Below are 20,389 nucleotides of genomic sequence, written 5' to 3' on the forward strand. Positions count from 1 at the left end.
ATATTGTGTCTGAGGCATGCTGGTTACATGTGAGTGTGTACGCATATTGTGTCTGAGGCATGCTGGTTACAGGTGAGTGTGCGTGCATGTTGTGTCTGAGGCACGCAGGTTACATGTGAGTGTGCGTGCATGTTGTGTCTGAGGCACGCAGGTTACAGGTGAGTGTGCATGCATGTTGTGTCTGAGGCACATAGGTTACAGGTCAGTGTGCATGCATGTTGTGTCTGAGGCACATAGGTTACAGGTGAGTGTGCGTGCATGTTGTGTCTGAGGCACGCAGGTTACATGTGAGTGTGCGTGCATGTTGTGTCTGAGGCACGCAGGTTACAGGTGAGTGTGCGTGCATGTTGTGTCTAAAGCACGCAGGTTACAAATGTATGCTCATAGATATGTTTGTATGTGGGTTATAAATTAGTGTGCACATGTTGTGTCTGAGGCACGCAGGTTACAGGTGAGTGTGCGTGCATGTTGTGTCTGAGGCATGCAGGTTACAGGTGAGTGTGCATGCATGTTGTGTCTGAGGCATCCTGGTTACATGTGAGTGTGTACGCATATTGTGTCTGAGGCATGCTGGTTACATGTGAGTGTGTACGCATATTGTGTCTGAGGCATGCTGGTTACATGTGAGTGTGTACGCATATTGTGTCTGAGGCATGCTGGTTACAGGTGAGTGTGCGTGCATGTTGTGTCTGAGGCACGCAGGTTACATGTGAGTGTGCATGCATGTTGTGTCTGAGGCACATAGGTTACAGGTGAGTGTGCGTGCATGTTGTGTCTGAGGCACGCAGGTTACATGTGAGTGTGCGTGCATGTTGTGTCTGAGGCACGCAGGTTACAGGTGAGTGTGCGTGCATGTTGTGTCTAAAGCACGCAGGTTACAAATGTATGCTCATAGATTTGTTTGTACGTGGGTTATAAATTAGTGTGCACATGATGTGTCTGAGGCACGCAGGTTACAGGTGAGTGTGCGTGCATGTTGTGTCTGAGGCACGCAGGTTACAGGTGAGTGTGCGTGCATGTTGTGTCTGATGCACGTAGGTTACAAATGTATGCTCATAGATATGTTTGTACGTGGGTTATAAGTTAGTGTGCACACGTTGTCTGATGCACGTAGGTTAAGTGAGTGTGCATGCATGTTGTGTCAGAAGCACTCGGGTTACTAAATGTGCATATACACACAGCAGCAGTCTGTCAGGAACAAACAACAGCTCAGTGGCTTGTTTTTATGGCCTGTTTACCACCTGGAATTAGCTTATTTTAGCCCAATTGGGGTCTTCACTGAGGAGAACTTTCCTGAAGTGCATCAGTCTGATCCCACGTAACAAGGTCAGTCCAGCCTTGAAATACCGGGCAATTCTCCTCTAAACAAGGGAAATGACAACACCAGATGATCACCTCAGCCTCCTTTGTGCGTCCTCAGTGAGTTGCAGCTGTATCCCTCTAAGCACATTGGGCAAGGAGTCCACATCTGGTTTCCCCCATCTCCCTAAAATGACATCACAGATCGCAGCATGTTCTGCCTTGGGGGTTTTGTTTGAGGCAAACAGGTGACAGGCATGTTGTTTTATTGAAAGGGGAACGGGAAAGAAAAAGGGGAAAAGGAGAATGGCACTACTTGATATATCTTATATTGCTATGTGCTGTACACATGAAGAAACGATGCAGAAGAAGGTCTAAACCTACAGAAAACTGTGTAACTAAAAAGCACTCATCGCCTCTATGCTAGCCAAAGGTAGAGACCAAGTATGAAATATGTGTATGATAATGTATAAGGTGGAAAAAACACTAAAATATTTCCCTGAAGGGGAAAACAGCGGTTAAAATGTCAAACTTTATTAAGTATAGGTTAAAATGGGACAAAAACCATTAAAAACAAAAAGTGGTGTGAGTCTATCCTATATATAGTCCGATTAAGTCACCCATTTCCTGCGTAGGTAGATATCTATAATGTGCAAAAAATAATAATAGCACACTAATCAAAGAAATGATAGCAATTTACGCTAAAGAATAATTTATATATGTAATATCAGATATAATCAAGAGACAAAGTGTCAATGTTATTACTGTGGCTGTCAAATAACACTTGGACAGAGCATCAGTGTTAAACTGTCATAAGCACGGTTCACATATGATGATTGTGTTTACAAGTCAAGCTGTTAAAATAATCTTGTTTAGAAACAGGATATCTGCAGGGTTAGTTAATTATAATTTAAACTGGTACTGTTGGGATTGAATTGTGGGATTCTCCCTTAATAGGTAATTGTTGCTACGTAGCAAATAATCTGCAGGTACCGTTTAATAACAGCACAGTTTCCTATTTTGGATAAACTGTTACTATTCTCAGTATATATAATATTGTTACGTTTATCACCTTGTTCAAAGATTTTATGCCCTTGGCTTGATCGTATGTAACAACACGAAAATCTTAGTATTTATGTAATGCTGTATGATCAGCTTGACAGGCTGCTACTCGCTATATATGTTATATCATATAACATTGACTGAGTCTTATGAAAACAACGCAAAAAAACTGAATATGGCATAGATGGTAGTACTGTGTAATCAGCTCAGCAAATTATTTACTCTCTTAGTAGGTAATAATATAAGGTTCATCAACAAGTTTAATTACAATATTGCAGTATTAGGATTTTGTAGTAACAGCGCTGGAATCTTAGCATTGTACAGGTAGCCCTCAGTTTACGTCGGGGTTAGGTTCCAGAAGGAATGGTTGTAAATCGAAACCGTTCTAAATTGAAACCCAGTTTATAATGTAAGTCAATGGGAAGTGAGGGAGTTAGGTTCCAGGCCCCTCTCAAAATTGTCATAAGTAACACCTAATACATTATTTTTAAAGCTTTGAAATGAAGACTTTAAATGCTAAACAGCATTATAAACCTAATAAAATAATCACACAATACAGAATATATAATTAAACTAAGTTAAATGAACAAAAACATTTGCTAAACAGCAATATAAACCTAATAAAATAATCACACAACACAGACTTTACTTGCATTTTTCTGCAAACAGTTCTTTCTATGCATTCCAATCTGAACTGATTAATAGACGGGAAGATCTTGTTCCTTTGCAAGCTGCTCGATAGCTCAGGTCTGGTTAAACTGATTAATTTCAGCTTGCATATCTTTGCTGCAACACAAGCGGACAGCGCCACCTACTGGCTATTTTAATCAATGCACTGCTTCTCAATGCTTTTCAATAGCAGTCACATGACTGAAAAAAAGGTTGTTATTCTAAAACGGTGCAAATTGAACCGTTGTAAACCGAGGGTCACCTGTATAAATATTGATGCAGTATGGACGAACCGGCAGATGTATATATTTATTTGCTATATGTGATTGGCAGCTTAGTAGTTCGCTGTAGTAATACACAAGACTTCTATATTAAATAGTCTCTTCCAAGATTATATTGTCTTATACCGGCAGTTATATAGATAGTATGGTTATCACTACACACATAATAGTATTATGGCCAAATGAAAATGACCTTGCTTCTAAATATACACAATGTTGTCTCAAGGCTGATAATCTCTAGTGTGATTGCGGCATAGAGCAGTAAATTTCTACCCAACGCTGTGTTACGGTATAGGGCTGCAAATTTCTACCCAATATTCTATAGGAAATGGTCTTAAATTAAATTACTGAGGATAGAATAACCACTTTACTTTAAAAATGAGGATCCCAAATCCTCCAACAAAAACTCCCTAACATGTTTCGCACATAAACTGTGCTTTTTTTGTTGTGTCTGAGGCACACAGGTTACAGGCACGTTGTGTCTAAGGCACACAGGTTACAGGCACGTTGTGTCTAAGGCACACAGGTTTCAGGCATGTTGTGTCTGAGGCACACAGGTTACAGACACGTTGTCTCTAAGGCACACAGGTTACAGGCATGTTGTGTCTAAGGCACACAGGTTACAGGCATGTTGTGTCTAAGGCACACAGGTTACAGGCATGTTGTGTCTCAGGCACACAGGTTACAGGCACGTTGTCTCTAAGGCACACAGGTTACAGACATGTGTCTAAGGCACACAGGTTACAGGCATGTTGTGTCTAAGGCACACAGGTTACAGGCATGTTGTGTCTGAGGCACACAGGTTACAGGCATGTTGTGTCTGAGGCACACAGGTTACAGGCATGTTGTGTCTGAGGCACACAGGTTACAGGCATGTTGTGTCTGAGGCACACAGGTTACAGGCATGTTGTGTCTGAGGCACACAGGTTACAGGCATGTTGTGTCTGAGGCACACAGGTTACAGGCATGTTGTGTCTGAGGCACACAGGATACAGGCATGTTGTGTCTGAGGCACCCAGGATACAGGCATGTTGTGTCTGAGGCACACAGGATACAGGCATGTTGTGTCTGAGGCACACAGGATACAGGCATGTTGTGTAGAGGCACACAGGTTACAGGCATGTTGTGTCTGAGGCACCCAGGATACAGGCATGTTGTGTCTGAGGCACACAAGTTACAGGCATGTTGTCATGTTGTTTCTGAGGCACACAGGTTACAGGCATGTTGTTTCTGAGGCACACAGGTTACAGGCATGTTGTGTCTGAGGCACACAGGTTACAGGCATGTTGTGTCTGAGGCACACAGGTTACAGGCATGTTGTGTCTGAGGCACCCAGGATACAGGCATGTTGTGTCTGAGGCACCCAGGATACAGGCATGTTGTGTCTGAGGCACACAGGATACAGGCATGTTGTGTCTGAGGCACACACGATACAGGCATGTTGTGTAGAGGCACACAGGTTACAGGCATGTTGTGTCTGAGGCACCCAGGATACAGGCATGTTGTGTCTGAGGCACACAAGTTACAGGCATGTTGTCATGTTGTTTCTGAGGCACACAGGTTACAGACATGTGTCTAAGGCACACAGGTTACAGGCATGTTGTGTCTAAGGCACACAGGTTACAGGCATGTTGTGTCTGAGGCACACAGGTTACAGGCATGTTGTGTCTGAGGCACACAGGTTACAGCCATGTTGTGTCTGAGGCACACAGGTTACAGGCATGTTGTGTCTGAGGCACACAGGTTACAGGCATGTTGTGTCTGAGGCACACAGGTTACAGGCATGTTGTGTCTGAGGCACACAGGTTACAGGCATGTTGTGTCTGAGGCACACAGGTTACAGGCATGTTGTGTCTGAGGCACACAGGATACAGGCATGTTGTGTCTGAGGCACCCAGGATACAGGCATGTTGTGTCTGAGGCACCCAGGATACAGGCATGTTGTGTCTGAGGCACACAGGATACAGGCATGTTGTGTAGAGGCACACAGGTTACAGGCATGTTGTGTCTGAGGCACCCAGGATACAGGCATGTTGTGTCTGAGGCACACAAGTTACAGGCATGTTGTCATGTTGTTTCTGAGGCACACAGGTTACAGGCATGTTGTTTCTGAGGCACACAGGTTACAGGCATGTTGTTTCTGAGGCACACAGGTTACAGGCATGTTGTGTCTGAGGCACACAGGTTACAGGCATGTTGTGTCTGAGGCACACAGGATACAGGCATGTTGTGTCTGAGGCACACAGGATACAGGCATGTTGTGTCTGAGGCACCCAGGATACAGGCATGTTGTGTCTGAGGCACACACGATACAGGCATGTTGTGTAGAGGCACACAGGTTACAGGCATGTTGTGTCTGAGGCACCCAGGATACAGGCATGTTGTGTCTGAGGCACACAAGTTACAGGCATGTTGTCATGTTGTTTCTGAGGCACACAGGTTACAGGCATGTTGTCATGTTGTTTCTGAGGCACACAGGTTACAGGCATGTTGTGTCTGAGGCACACAGGTTACAGGCATGTTGTGTCTGAGGCACACAGGTTACAGGCATGTTGTGTCTGAGGCACACAGGTTACAGGCATGTTGTGTCTGAGGCACACAGGTTACAGGCATGTTGTGTCTGAGGCACACAGGTTACAGGCATGTTGTGTCTGAGGCACACAGGTTACAGGCATGTTGTGTCTGAGGCACACAGGTTACAGGCATGTTGTGTCTGAGGCACACAGGTTACATGCATGTTGTTTCTGAGGCACACAGGTTACAGGCATGTTGTGTCTGAGGCACACAGGTTACAGGCATGTTGTGTCTGAGGCACACAGGTGTTACAGGCATGTTGTTTCTGAGGCACACAGGTTACAGGCATGTTGTGTCTGAGGCACACAGGTTACAGGCATGTTGTGTCTGAGGCACACAAGTTACAGGCATGTTGTTTCTGAGGCACACAGGTTACAGGCATGTTGTGTCTGAGGCACACAGGTTACAGGCATGTTGTCATGTTGTGTCTGAGGCACACAGGTTACAGGCATGTTGTGTCTGAGGCACACAGGTTACAGGCATGTTGTGTCTGAGGCACACAAGTTACAGGCATGTTGTTTCTGAGGCACACAGGTTACAGGCATGTTGTTTCTGAGGCACACAGGTTACAGGCATATTGTGTCTAAATTTCCCTTTCAGCTAAAAAGATGTTGGGTAATTAGGAAACTAGAGTAAAAGGAATCAAGGTTTGTGTTTATGGTTTATGTCTATCTGAGAAATATGCTGGTAACGTTATAAAAACTGAATTTGCTTTATTTGTACAGATAACGCTGATATAGTGAAAGTTGACGTAACAGAAGATCTGGGACATCACCCTGGAGCTCCAAATGAGGAAACCAGATACAGTATTAGCCCAGGTGAGAGTGCACGTGTTATGTGTGAGGGATGCAAGTTATAGGTGCGTGCACGTGTGATGTGTCTGAGGGATGCAATTTACAGGTGAGTGCACGTGTGATGTGTCTGAGGGATGCAATTTACAGGTGAGTGTACGTGTGATGTCAGGGATGCAGGTTACAGGTGATTGCACGTGTGATGTGTCTGAGGGATGCAAGTTACAGGTGAGTGCACGTGTTATGTATCTGAGGGATGCAGGTTACAGGTGAGTGCACGTGTGATGTGTCTGAGGGATGCAAGTTACAGGTGAGTGCACGTGTTATGTATCTGAGGGATGCAGGTTACAGGTGAGTGCACGTGTGATGTGTCTGAGGGATGCAATTTACAGGTGTGTGCACGTGTTATGTATCTGAGGGATGCAGGTTACAGGTGAGTGCACGTGTGATGTCAGGGATGCAGGTTACAGGTGAGTGCACGTTTGATGTCAGGGATGCAGGTTACAGGTGAGTGCACGTGTGATGTCAGGGATGCAGGTTACAGGTGAGTGCACGTGTTATGTGTTTGAGGGATGCAATTTACAGGTGAGTGCACGTGTGATGTCAGGGATGCAAGTTACAGGTGAGTGCACGTGTGATGTGTCTGAGGGATGCAAGTTACAGGTGACTGCACGTGTGATGTCAGGGATGCAAGTTACAGGTGAGTGCACATGTTATGTGTCTGAGGCACGCAGGTTACAGGTGAGTGTGCGTACATGTTGTGTCTGAGGCACGCAGGTTACAAGTAAGTGTGCACGCATGTTGTGTCTGAGGCATTTAGGTTACAGGTGAGTGTGCGTGCATGTTGTGTCTGAGGCACGCAGGTTACATGTGAGTGTGCGTGCATGTTGTGCCTGAGGCACGCAGGTTACATGTGAGTGTGCGCGCATGTTGTGTCTGAGGCATTTAGGTTACAGGTGAGTGTGCGTGCATGTTGTGCCTGAGGCACGCAGGTTACATGTGAGTGTGCGTGCATGTTGTGCCTGAGGCACGCAGGTTACATGTGAGTGTGCACGCATGTTGTGTCTCAGGCATGCAGGTTACATGTGAGTGTGCGTGCATGTTGTGTCTGAGGCACGCAGGTTACAGGTGAGTGTGCATGCATGTTGTGTCTGAGGCACGCAGGTTACAGGTGAGTGTGAGTGCATGTTGTGTCTGAGGCACGCAGGCAGGGCCGCCACTAGAAATTTTGGGGCCCCTGACTTAACCATTGATCAGGACCCCCCTTTGACATGTGCAATTTTTGACCAAGTGACTAAAATGTATATGCACTTTATTCTTAAGTGTAGTAAAACTTGCAAATGTTGTAAAGTAGTAACACACAAACACAGAGACACACAGACACACTCATACACTGAAACACACTCACACATAAGGATTCACATGCAAAGAAACACACTCAGACACAGACACTCAGCACTTGTTTAAATTGACCTGACAAGTAATGAGGTAGACTACAGTTTTGTAAGAAAAGGAGATTTACAAAACAAAATCTGGAGTTCTGATTATCTTTTTGTCAAGGAAGATGCCAACTAAATGATGACAACAGCATGCAGTGGCTGAAAGGAAGGACCCTGAACTGCCTAAACAATAATTGAAAGGTTAAATGGCGGATTGGTGACTTCCGGAAAGGTCTCATTAGTCTCAAAGTCTGTAGAAAGATGTGAATAATCAGTAGTAAGGTCAAAATGTTCTAAAAAGTAACAGACAGTGGACACATACACACAAACACAAACTTGCAAATACACCCAAGGAAACACTGACAGAGACAGCCTCAGAAAACACACAAAGACATACACACACACACAGAGACATCCACAGAAAACACACAGACATACACACACTCTTACAGAGACATCCACAGAAAACACAGACATATATACATACGCACACCCACCCTCACATAGATATCCACAGAAAACACACAAAGACATACACACCCACCCTCACAGAGACACCCATAGAAAAAGCACAAAGACATACGCACACACCCTCACAGAGACATCCACAGAAAACACAGACATACATACATACACACACACACCCCCTCACAGAGACATCCACAGAAAACACACAGACATACACACACACCCTCACAGAGACACCCATAGAAAAAGCTCAAAGACATATACACACACCCTCACAGACATCCACAGAAAATGCACAAAGTCACACACACCCACCCTCACAGAGAAACCCACAGAAAAAAAAATGCATTCACACTCCTAGAGACACAAACCAAAGCACAAAGACATAAACACAGACACCCACAGAAACACTCACAGGAGGAAACATGTATGCACCTTGCATCCCCTAAATCAACAGTGTGTGACATGCATGATAAAAAAAAATTGCAGAAATGAGATCACTTTTTACAGAATCATATTTGTAAATGTGCAAACAAAAATAATTCTGTGAATTCAAAGTTGTACATTAATGATCTGGGTAGATAAAGAAAAGTACTTTTGAAAGGTTGACATTTGCTTCCCCCCCCCCCCCCCATTTTCCCCAACCAAGAGCACCACTTCAAATATAGTGTACAAATGTTCCCATCTGTCAGCTGAAATTATGGATTTTGAAAATGCTGTACTCTATATTGTCTTGGTGGAACCATAAGCTGTTGTACTCGTACCATTAGATCTGGTTAAAGGCAGGATTTAGGCTTGTTGGTATGTATTTCAAAATTAAGTCAGCTGTAGTGTAAACTGAACAGTGTTAAGTTAACCTGTCTCATTTCAAACACTGGGCAATCTTAGTCTGAGATTATAACATTTTATGCAGTTGTAAAAATCTTAGATAAAAAGCCTCCTTGCATCTGGAAAGTCTGTCTCACACTGTGCATAGTGGTTTAGTGCACACTCAGAAATCCTCTCAAATGCTAATGCTTTACTCCTTGTAATAACATTTCCCATGCTCAATAGCACTCTGCTGTAGTACCCTCTGGTGGCTGCCAAAATTTTTTTTTTTTAAATAAGTTGTTCTTGTCTCATGGGGCCCCCCTGGCCCATTGGGCCCCTGACAGGAGTCACCCCTGTCACCCCCTGATGGAGGCCCTGCACGCAGGTTACATGTGAGTGTGTGTGCATGTTGTGTCTGAGGCACGCAGGTTACAGGTGAGTGTGCACGCATATTGTGTCTGAGGCATGTAGGTTACAGGTGAGTGTGCGTGCATGTTGTGTCTGAGGCATGCAGGTTGCAGGTGAGTGTGCATGCATGTTGTGTCTCAGGCACGCAGGTTGCAGGTGAGTGTGCGCGCATGTTGTGTCTGAGGCATGCAGGTTGCAGATGAGTGTGCGTTCATGTTGTGTCTGAGGCACGCAGGTTGCAGGTGAGTGTGCGCGCATGTTGTGTCTGAGGCATGCAGGTTGCAGGTGAGTGTGCATGCATGTTGTGTCTGAGGCACACAGGTTACATGTGAGTGTGCGTGCATGTTGTGTCTGAGGCATGCAGGTTGCAGGTGAGTGTGCGTTCATGTTGTGTCTGAGGCATGCAGGTTGCAGGTGAGTGTGCGCGCATGTTGTGTCTGAGGCAAGCAGGTTACAGGTGAGTGTGCATGCATGTAGTGTCTGAGGCTTGTAGGTTACAAGTGAGTATGCACGTATATTGTATTTGAGGCACGCAGGTTACAGGTAAGTGTGTGTGCATGTTGTGTCTGAGGCATGCAGGTTACAGGTGAGTGTGCGTGTATGTTGTGTCTGAGGCACGCAGGTTGCAGGGGAGTGTGCATGCATGTTGTGTCTCAGGCACGCAGGTTGCAGGTGAGTGTGCGCGCATGTTGTGTCTGAGGCATGCAGGTTGCAGATGATTGTGCGTTCATGTTGTGTCTGAGGCACGCAGGTTGCAGGTGAGTGTGCGCGCATGTTGTGTCTGAGGCATGCAGGTTGCAGGTGAGTGTGCATGCATGTTGTGTCTGAGGCAAGCAGGTTACAGGTGAGTGTGCATGGATGTAGTGTCTGAGGCTTGTAGGTTACAAGTGAGTATGCACGTATATTGTATTTTAGGCACGCAGGTTACAGGTAAGTGTGTGTGCATGTTGTGTCTGAGGCATGCGGGTTACAGGTGAGTGTGCGTGTATGTTGTGTCTGAGGCACGCAGGTTGCAGGTGAGTGTGTTTAGGAATTGTGTCTGAGGCACACAGGTTGCAGGTGAGTGTGTTTATGAATTGTGTCTGATGCACGCAGGTTACAGGTGAGTGTGCGTGCATTTTGTGTCTGAGGTACGCAGGTTACAGGGGAGTGTGCGTGCATGTTGTGTCTGAGGTACGCAGGTTACAGGTAAGTGTGCAAGCATGTTGTGTCTGAGGCACGCAGGTTACAGGTGAGTGTGCACGCATATTGTGTCTGAGGCATGTAGGTTACAGGTGAGTGTGCGTGCATGTTGTGTCTGAGGCATGCAGGTTGCAGGTGAGTGTGCATGCATGTTGTGTCTCAGGCACGCAGGTTGCAGGTGAGTGTGCGCGCATGTTGTGTCTGAGGCATGCAGGTTGCAGATGAGTGTGCGTTCATGTTGTGTCTGAGGCACGCAGGTTGCAGGTGAGTGTGCGCGCATGTTGTGTCTGAGGCATGCAGGTTGCAGGTGAGTGTGCATGCATGTTGTGTCTGAGGCACACAGGTTACATGTGAGTGTGCGTGCATGTTGTGTCTGAGGCATGCAGGTTGCAGGTGAGTGTGCGTTCATGTTGTGTCTGAGGCATGCAGGTTGCAGGTGAGTGTGCGCGCATGTTGTGTCTGAGGCAAGCAGGTTACAGGTGAGTGTGCATGCATGTAGTGTCTGAGGCTTGTAGGTTACAAGTGAGTATGCACGTATATTGTATTTGAGGCACGCAGGTTACAGGTAAGTGTGTGTGCATGTTGTGTCTGAGGCATGCAGGTTACAGGTGAGTGTGCGTGTATGTTGTGTCTGAGGCACGCAGGTTGCAGGGGAGTGTGCATGCATGTTGTGTCTCAGGCACGCAGGTTGCAGGTGAGTGTGCGCGCATGTTGTGTCTGAGGCATGCAGGTTGCAGATGATTGTGCGTTCATGTTGTGTCTGAGGCACGCAGGTTGCAGGTGAGTGTGCGCGCATGTTGTGTCTGAGGCATGCAGGTTGCAGGTGAGTGTGCATGCATGTTGTGTCTGAGGCAAGCAGGTTACAGGTGAGTGTGCATGCATGTAGTGTCTGAGGCTTGTAGGTTACAAGTGAGTATGCACGTATATTGTATTTTAGGCACGCAGGTTACAGGTAAGTGTGTGTGCATGTTGTGTCTGAGGCATGCGGGTTACAGGTGAGTGTGCGTGTATGTTGTGTCTGAGGCACGCAGGTTGCAGGTGAGTGTGTTTAGGAATTGTGTCTGAGGCACACAGGTTGCAGGTGAGTGTGTTTATGAATTGTGTCTGAGGCACGCAGGTTACAGGTGAGTGTGCGTGCATTTTGTGTCTGAGGTACGCAGGTTACAGGTAAGTGTGCAAGCATGTTGTGTCTGAGGCACGCAGGTTACAGGGGAGTGTGCAAGCATGTTGTGTCTGAGGCACGCAGGTTACAGGGGAGTGTGCGTGCATGTTGTGTCTGAGGCACGCAGGTTACAGGGGAATGTGCGTGCATGTTGTGTCTGAGGCACGCAGGTTACAGGGGAGTGTGCGTACATTTTGTGTCTGAGGCACACAGGTTGCAGGTGAGTGTGTTTAGGAATTGTGTCTGAGGCATGCAAGTTACAGGTAAGTGTGCAAGCATGTTGTGTCTGAGGCACGCAGGTTACAGGGGAGTGTGCAAGCATGTTGTGTCTGAGGCACGCAGGTTACAGGGGAGTGTGCGTGCATGTTGTGTCTGAGGCACGCAGGTTACAGAGGAGTGTGCGTGCATGTTGTGTCTGAGGCACGCAGGTTACAGGGGAGTGTGCGTACATTTTGTGTCTGAGGCACGCAGGTTACAGGGGAGTGTGCGTGCATGTTGTGTCTGAGGCACAGAGGTTACAGGGGAGTGTGCCTAAACAATAATTGAAAGGTTAAATGGTGGATTGGTGACTTCCGGAAAGGTCTCATTAGTCTCAAAGTCTGTAGAAAGATGTGAATAATCAGTAGTAAGGTCAAAATGTTCTAAAAAGTAACAGACAATGGACACATACACACAAACACAAACTTGCAAATACACCCAAGGAAACACTGACAGAGACAGCCTCAGAAAACACACAAAGACATACACACACTCTTACAGAGACATCCACAGTAAACACAGACATATATACATACACACACCCACCCTCACAGAGATATCCACAGAAAACACACAAAGACCTACACACCCACCCTCACAGAGACACCCATAGAAAAATCACAAAGACATACGCACACACCCTCACAGAGACATCCACAGAAAACAAAGACATATATACATACACACACACCCTCACATAGACATCCACAGAAAACACACAGACATACACACCCACCCTCACAGAGGCATCCAGAGAAAATACACAAAGAAAAACATACACACACCCTCACAGAGACACCCATAGAAAAAGCTCAAAGACATATACACACACCCTCACAGACATCCACAGAAAATGCACAAAGACACCCACACCCACCCTCACAGAGAGACCCACAGAAAAAAAAATGCATACACACTCATAGAGACACAAACCAAAGCACAAAGACATAAACACAGACACCCACAGAAACACTCACAGGAGGAAACATTTATGTACCTTGCATCCCCTAAATCAACAGTGTGTGACATGCATGATAAAAAAAATTGCAGAAATGAGATCACTTTTTAAAGAATCATATTTGTAAATGTGCAAACAAAAATAATTCTGTGAATTCAAAGTTGTACATTAATGATCTGGGTAGATAAAGAAAAGTACTTTTGAAAGGTTGACTTATGCTCCCCCCCCCCATTTTCCCCAACCAAGAGCACCACTTCAAATATAGTGTACAAATGTTCCCATCTGTCAGCTGTACTTATGGATTTTGAAAATGCTGTACTCTATATGGTCTTGGTAGAAACCATAAGCTGTGGTACTCGTACCATTAGATCTGGTTAAATGCAGGATTTAGGCTTGTTGGTATGTATTTACAAATTAAGTCAGCTGTAGTGTAAACTGAACAGTGTTAAGTTAACCTGTCTCATTTCAAACACTGGGCAATCTTAGTCTGAGATTATAACATTTTATGCAGATGTAAAAATCTTAGATAAAAAGCCTCCTTGCATCTGGAAAGTCTGTCTCACACTGTGCATAGTGGTTTAGTGCACACTCAGAAATCCTCTCAAATGCTAGAGCTGCAACAACTAATCGACATAATCGATAATAATCGATTATGAAAATAGTTGTCAACGAATCTCATAATAGATTAATCGGTTAGTTGGTTTGCAATTAGTTGGTCTGTGCACAACACCAGCTGCTTCACTCCAACGAACTCCTGCATATGGTATTGTGTTTTATGGTTATGTCCTTAGCCTAAAGGACGTCTACTTTTCACTTTTTCAGGACAGTATAAGTTTACAGCTACCCCTGGCTTATGTGCACCCCAGATATTATAGTCATCATTTGGATTGTTTATATTAAATCTGGTGATTTGGACCTATGCTTTTCATGATATAGTGCCAAGCTTGTTGTTTACACCTTGCCCCTAGATTGATGGGAGTTATTTAAATTGATGTGCACTATTATCTGTTTGCAATTATTAGCGTAATGCTTCCTATGGCTAATTATATGTACTGTATAAATAAATGTGTACGGCTTTGTCCTGTTATTGATATACAGTCCTTAGCGCTTTTGATTTTGTTTTTTATTGTTTTTTTATATTTTTAATCAATGGTGATAAAATGTACCAGATTCAACCTTTATAAGTATATATCCGTTATTTTTAGAGCGGACTAGATATTGCCCCTAACCTTATAGCTGGTTATTTACCATTGCATATAAATATTCAAGATATTTTTATGTTAGAATGAAGTCAAGGGTTACTGTATTGAGAGGCCCCTTGCCAAGGTAGAAAACACTTAGCATTGGTGAAGAGCTAACAAAGATAAATATCCCACTTTGGTGAAATTGGCAAAACTCTACTTATACACCTCAACAGCCTTTTCTCTGCTGCAGGAAATATAGCTGCAAACAGAGAACCAGCCTTAGCCAGAAGCATGTGGACATGTTGAGATGTTTGCATTTCAATGCAAAGTTTCTGAAAGAGTGAATAACAGAATGTTATTAACAGTGATAGTCTAACTCTTTCTAGTTCTACCTCTTCTCAAACAGTTTTTGGTTTTGTTTAATTATAAAACTGTGCTCTGCTGCTTAAAAATTGATGAAACGTAAAGTTTTAGTCTGAAGTTTATATTTGTAACACTCATTATGTGGATTTTATTTAAAACATAGAAAACTATTATTGATTCTCTTTTTATCCGATTAGTCGATTAATCGAAAAAATAATCGGCCGATTAATCGATTCTGAAAATAATCGTTAGTTGCAGCCCTATCAAATGCTAATGCTTTACTCCTTGTAATAACATTTCCCATGCTCAATAGCACTCTGCTGTAGTACCCTCTGGTGGCTGCCAAAAATTTTTTTTTTAAAATAAGTTGTTCTTTTCTCATGGGGCCCCCCTGGCCTATTGGGCCCCTGACAGGAGTCACCCCTGTCACCCCCTGATGGCGGCCCTGCACGCAGGTTACATGTGAGTGTGTGTGCATGTTGTGTCTGAGGCACGCAGGTTACAGGTGAGTGTGCACGCATATTGTGTCTGAGGCATGCTGGTTACAGGTGAGTGTGCATGCATGTTGTGTCTGAGGCACGCAGGTTACAGGTGAGTGTGCACGCATATTGTGTCTGAGGCATGTAGGTTACAGGTGAGTGTGCACGCATATTGTGTCTGAGGCATGCAGGTTACAGGTGAGTGTGCACGCATATTGTGTCTGAGGCATGTAGGTTACAGGTGAGTGTGCACGCATATTGTGTCTGAGGCATGCAGGTTACAGGTGAGTGTGCGTGCATGTTGTGTCTGAGGCATGCAGGTTGCAGGTGAGTGTGCATGCATGTTGTGTCTCAGGCACGCAGGTTACAGGTGAGTGTGCGCGCATGTTGTGTCTCAGACACGCAGGTTGCAGGTGAGTGTGCGTGCATGTTGTGTCTGAGGCATGCAGGTTACAGGTGAGTGTGCGTGCATGTTGTGTCTGAGGCATGCAGGTTACATGTGAGTGTGCGTGCATGTTGTGTCTGAGGCATGCAGGTTGCAGGTGAGTGTGCGTGTATGTTGTGTCTGAGGCATGCAGGTTACAGGTGAGTGTGCGTGTATGTTGTGTCTGAGGCATGCAGGTTACATGTGAGTGTGCGTGCATGTTGTGTCTGAGGCATGCAGGTTGCAGGTGAGTGTGCGTGTATGTTGTGTCTGAGGCATGCAGGTTACAGGTGAGTGTGCGTGTATGTTGTGTCTGAGGCATGCAGGTTACATGTGAGTGTGCATGCATGTTGTGTCTCAGGCACGCAGGTTGCAGGTGAGTGTGCGCGCATGTTGTGTCTGAGGCATGCAGGTTGCAGATGAGTGTGCGTTCATGTTGTGTCTCAGGCACGCAGGTTGCAGGTGAGTGTGCGCGCATGTTGTGTCTGAGGCATGCAGGTTGCAGGTGAGTGTGCGCGCATGTTGTGTCTGAGGCACGCAGGTTGCAGGTGAGTGTGCGCGCATGTTGTGTCTGAGGCATGCAGGTTGCAGGTGAGTGTGCATGCATGTTGTGTCTGAGGCACACAGGTTACATGTGAGTGTGCGTGCATGTTGTGTCTGAGGCATGCAGGTTGCAGGTGAGTGTGCGTTCATGTTGTGTCTGAGGCATGCAGGTTGCAGGTGAGTGTGCGTGCATGTAGTGTCTGAGGCAAGCAGGTTACAGGTGAGTGTGCATGCATGTAGTGTCTGAGGCGTGTAGGTTACAAGTGAGTATGCACGCATATTGTATTTGAGGCACGCAGGTTACAGGTAAGTGTGTATGAATGTTGTGTCTGAGGCATGCAGGTTACAGGTAAGTGTGTGTGCATGTTGTGTCTGAGGCACGCAGGTTGCAGATGAGTGTGTTTAGGAATTGTGTCTGAGGCACGCAGGTTGCAGGTGAGTGTGTTTAGGAATTGTGTCTGAGGCACGCAGGTTGCAGGTGAGTGTGTTTATGAATTGTGTCTGAGGCACGCAGGTTACAGGTGAGTGTGCGTGCATTTTGTGTCTGAGGTACGCAGGTTACAGGGGAGTGTGCAAGCATGTTGTGTCTGAGGTACGCAGGTTACAGGTAAGTGTGCAAGCATGTTGTGTCTGAGGCACGCAGGTTACAGGGGAGTGTGCGTGCATGTTGTGTCTGAGGCACGCAGATTACAGGGGAGTGTGCGTGCATGTTGTGTCTGAGGCACGCAGGTTACAGGGGAGTGTGCGTGCATGTTGTGTCTGAGGTACGCAGGTTACAGGTGAGTGTTTAGGAATTGTGTCTGAGGAATGCAAGTTACAGGTACGTGTGCAAGCATGTTGTGTCTGAGGCAGGCAGGTTACATGGGATTGTGCAAGCATGTTGTGTCTGAGGCACGCAGGTTACAGGTGAGTGTGCATGCATGTTGTGTCTGAGGCATGCAGGTTACAGGGGAGTGTGCGTGCATGTTGTGTCTGAGGCACACAGGTTACATGTGAGTGTGTGTGCATGTTGTGTCTGAGGCATGCAGGTTACAGGGGAGTGTGCGTGCATGTTGTGTCTGAGGCACGCAGGTTACAGGGGAGTGTGCATGCATGTTGTGTCTGAGGCACTCAAGTTACAGGTAAGTGTGCAAGCATGTTGTGTCTGAAGCACGCAGGTTACAGGGGAGTGTGCTTAGGAATTGTGCCTGTCTGGCAAATACATAAACTGTTTATGGTAAAGTTATAAAAACTTGATAAAGGGACATACAAACTCAATCTGCTTTATTTGTGCAGACAAAGATAACGCTGATATAATGAAAGTTAAAATAACAGAAGATCTGTTTGTGAGGCGTCAGCTGGAAGCTCCAGAAATGGAAACGAGTGACAGCATCAGCCCAGGTGAGTGTGCACGTGTGTTGTGTCTGGAATGCAGGTTACAGGTGAGTGTGCATGTGTAATGTGTCTGTCATGCAGGTTACAGGTAAGTGTGCATGTGTAATGGGCCTGGCATGCAGGTTACAGGTGAGTGTGCACGTGCAATGTGCCTGGCATGCAGGTTACAGGTGAGTGTGCAGGTGTAATTTGTCTGGCATGCAGGTTACAGGTGAGTGTGCATGTTTAATGTCCCTGGCATCCAGGTTATAGGTGAGTGTGCACGTATGTTGTGTCTTAGGCATGCAGGTTACAAGTGAGTGTGCACGTGTGTTATGTCTGTGGCATGCAGGTTACAGGTGAGTGTGCACGTATGTGGTGTCTTAGGCATGCAGGTTACAAGTGAGTGTGCACGTGTGTTGTGTCTGTGGCATGCAGGATACAGGTGAGTGTGCACGTGTGTTGTGTCTGTGGCAGGCAGGTTACAGGTGAGTGTGCACGTATGTTATGTCTGAGGAATGCAGGTTACAGGTGAGTGTGCAGGTATGTTGCGTTGGAGGCATACAGGTTACAGGGGAGTGTGCACGTATGTTGTGTCTTAGGCATGCAGGTTACAGGTGAGTGTGCACATATGGTGTGTCTTAGGCATGCAGGTTACAGATAAGTGTGCACGTATGTTGTGTCTTAGGCATGCAGGTTACAGGTGAGTGTGCACATATGTTGTGTCTTAGACATGCAAGTTACAGGTGAGTGTGCACATATGGTGTGTCTTAGGCATGCAGGTTACAGGTGAGTGTGCACATATGTTGTGTCTTAGGCATGCAGGTTACAGGTGAGTGTGCACATATGCTGTGTCTTAGGGCATGCAGGTTACAGGTGAGTGTGCACGTATGTTGTGTCTTAGGCATGCAGGTTACAGGTGAGTGTGCACGTATGTTGTGTCTTCGGCATGCAAGTTACAAGTGAGTGTGCACATATGGTGTGTCTTAGGCATGCAGGTTACAGGTGAGTGCACATATGTTGTGTCTTAGGCATGCAGGTTACAGGTGAGTGTGCACGTATGTTGTGTCTTCGGCATGCAAGTTACAGGTGAGTGTGCATATATGTTGTGTCTTAGGCATGCAGGTTACAGGTGAGTGCACGTATGTTGTGTCTTAGGCATGCAGGTTACAGGTGAGTGCACGTATGTTGTGTCTTAGGCATGCAGGTTACAGGTGAGTGTGCACGTATGTTGTGTCTTAGGCATGCAGGTTACAGGTGAGTGCACGTATGTTGTGTCTTAGGCATGCAGGTTACAGGTGAGTGCACGTATGTTGTGTCTTAGGCATGCAGGTTACAGGTGAGTGCACGTATGTTGTGTCTTAGGCATGCAGGTTACAGGTGAGTGTGCACGTATGTTGTGTCTTAGGCATGCAGGTTACAGGTAAGTGTGCACGTATGTTGTGTCTTAGGCATGCAGGTTACAGGTAAGTGTGCACGTATGTTAAGTCTATGGTGCTTTTATATATATCTCAAAGTAGTGAGAGAGATATTGATACATCCTACAAGCTTTACAAACAACTTACACGTGCGCCTGTATTCTCACTGAACAGGCCGTATGGATGGAGAAGAACCGTATATATGTGATCACATGAAGACTGAGAAGGATGAAGTTCCTATAAATACAACAGGTGAATACCGCATATTAAAGGGACATGATACCCAAATGTTGAAGCACTTGAAAGTGATGCAGCATAGCTGTAAAAAGCGGACTAGAAAATATCACCTGAACATCTCTATGTAAAAAAGGAAAATATTTTACCTCACAATGTCCACATTTCATTGTAAAGAGACTTTAAGCAGCCAGTCAGGATGCTTGTCCCAGGACTTGCTAGGGAGTGTGCATCTGTCATGTGCAGGCGCAGTCATGTTATTTTCCTATTCAGTTTAAAGGGACATGAAACTCAAATTTTTTCTTTCATGATTTAGAAAGAGCATGCAGTTTTAAACAACTTTCTAATTTTACTTCTATTATCTAATTTGCTTCATTCTCTTGATATTCTTAGCTGAAAAGCATATCTAGATAGGCTCAGTAGCTGCTGATTGGTTGCTGTACATAGATGCCTCGTGTGATTGGCTCTCCCATGTGCATTGCTCTTTCTTCAACAAAGGATATCTAAAAAATGAAGCAAATTAGATAATAGAAGTAAACTGGAAAGTTGTTTAAAATTGTATTCTCTATCTGAATCATGAAAGAAAAAATGTGGGTTTAGTGTCCCTTTAAGTAAGTTTTATGAAATCTCATGAGATCGCAGCAAAGGCAAAACATTACCTCAGCACTGCTGATGCTGATTGTCCCTTTTTTTTTTAGTTGTTGTTTTTTTTTAACTTGCAGCTGACGTATAACTTTTTACACAGCACTTATTCTGGTGAGGTGAAGAAATTTTCTCCAACATAGGTGTGTCCGGTCCACGGCGTCATCCTTACTTGTGGGATATTCTCTTCCCCAACAGGAAATGGCAAAGAGCCCAGCAAAGCTGGTCACATGATCCCTCCTAGGCTCCGCCTACCCCAGTCATTCTCTTTGCCGTTGTACAGGCAACATCTCCACGGAGATGGCTTAGAGTTTTTTAGTGTTTAACTGTAGTTTTTATTATTCAATCAAGAGTTTGTTATTTTAAAATAGTGCTGGTATGTACTATT

General features: G+C 45.3%; 1 protein-coding gene across 2 annotated transcripts in view; it reads left to right on the plus strand.

The window, feature by feature from the left end:
• The window catches only part of LOC128666922 (gastrula zinc finger protein XlCGF57.1), a 94,511-nt gene that overhangs the window by 24,426 nt on the left and 49,696 nt on the right, over nucleotides 1-20,389 (plus strand). For both annotated transcript variants that reach the window (XM_053721742.1, XM_053721741.1), the window contains exons 5-7: nucleotides 6,611-6,703; nucleotides 17,630-17,734; nucleotides 19,300-19,377. In XM_053721742.1, coding sequence (XP_053577717.1) covers nucleotides 6,611-6,703; nucleotides 17,630-17,734; nucleotides 19,300-19,377 — 276 coding nt within the window. The remainder of the gene's footprint in view (nucleotides 1-6,610; nucleotides 6,704-17,629; nucleotides 17,735-19,299; nucleotides 19,378-20,389) is intronic.

This window comes from Bombina bombina, chromosome 7, assembly GCF_027579735.1.
Source record: "Bombina bombina isolate aBomBom1 chromosome 7, aBomBom1.pri, whole genome shotgun sequence".
NCBI lineage: Eukaryota > Metazoa > Chordata > Amphibia > Anura > Bombinatoridae > Bombina > Bombina bombina.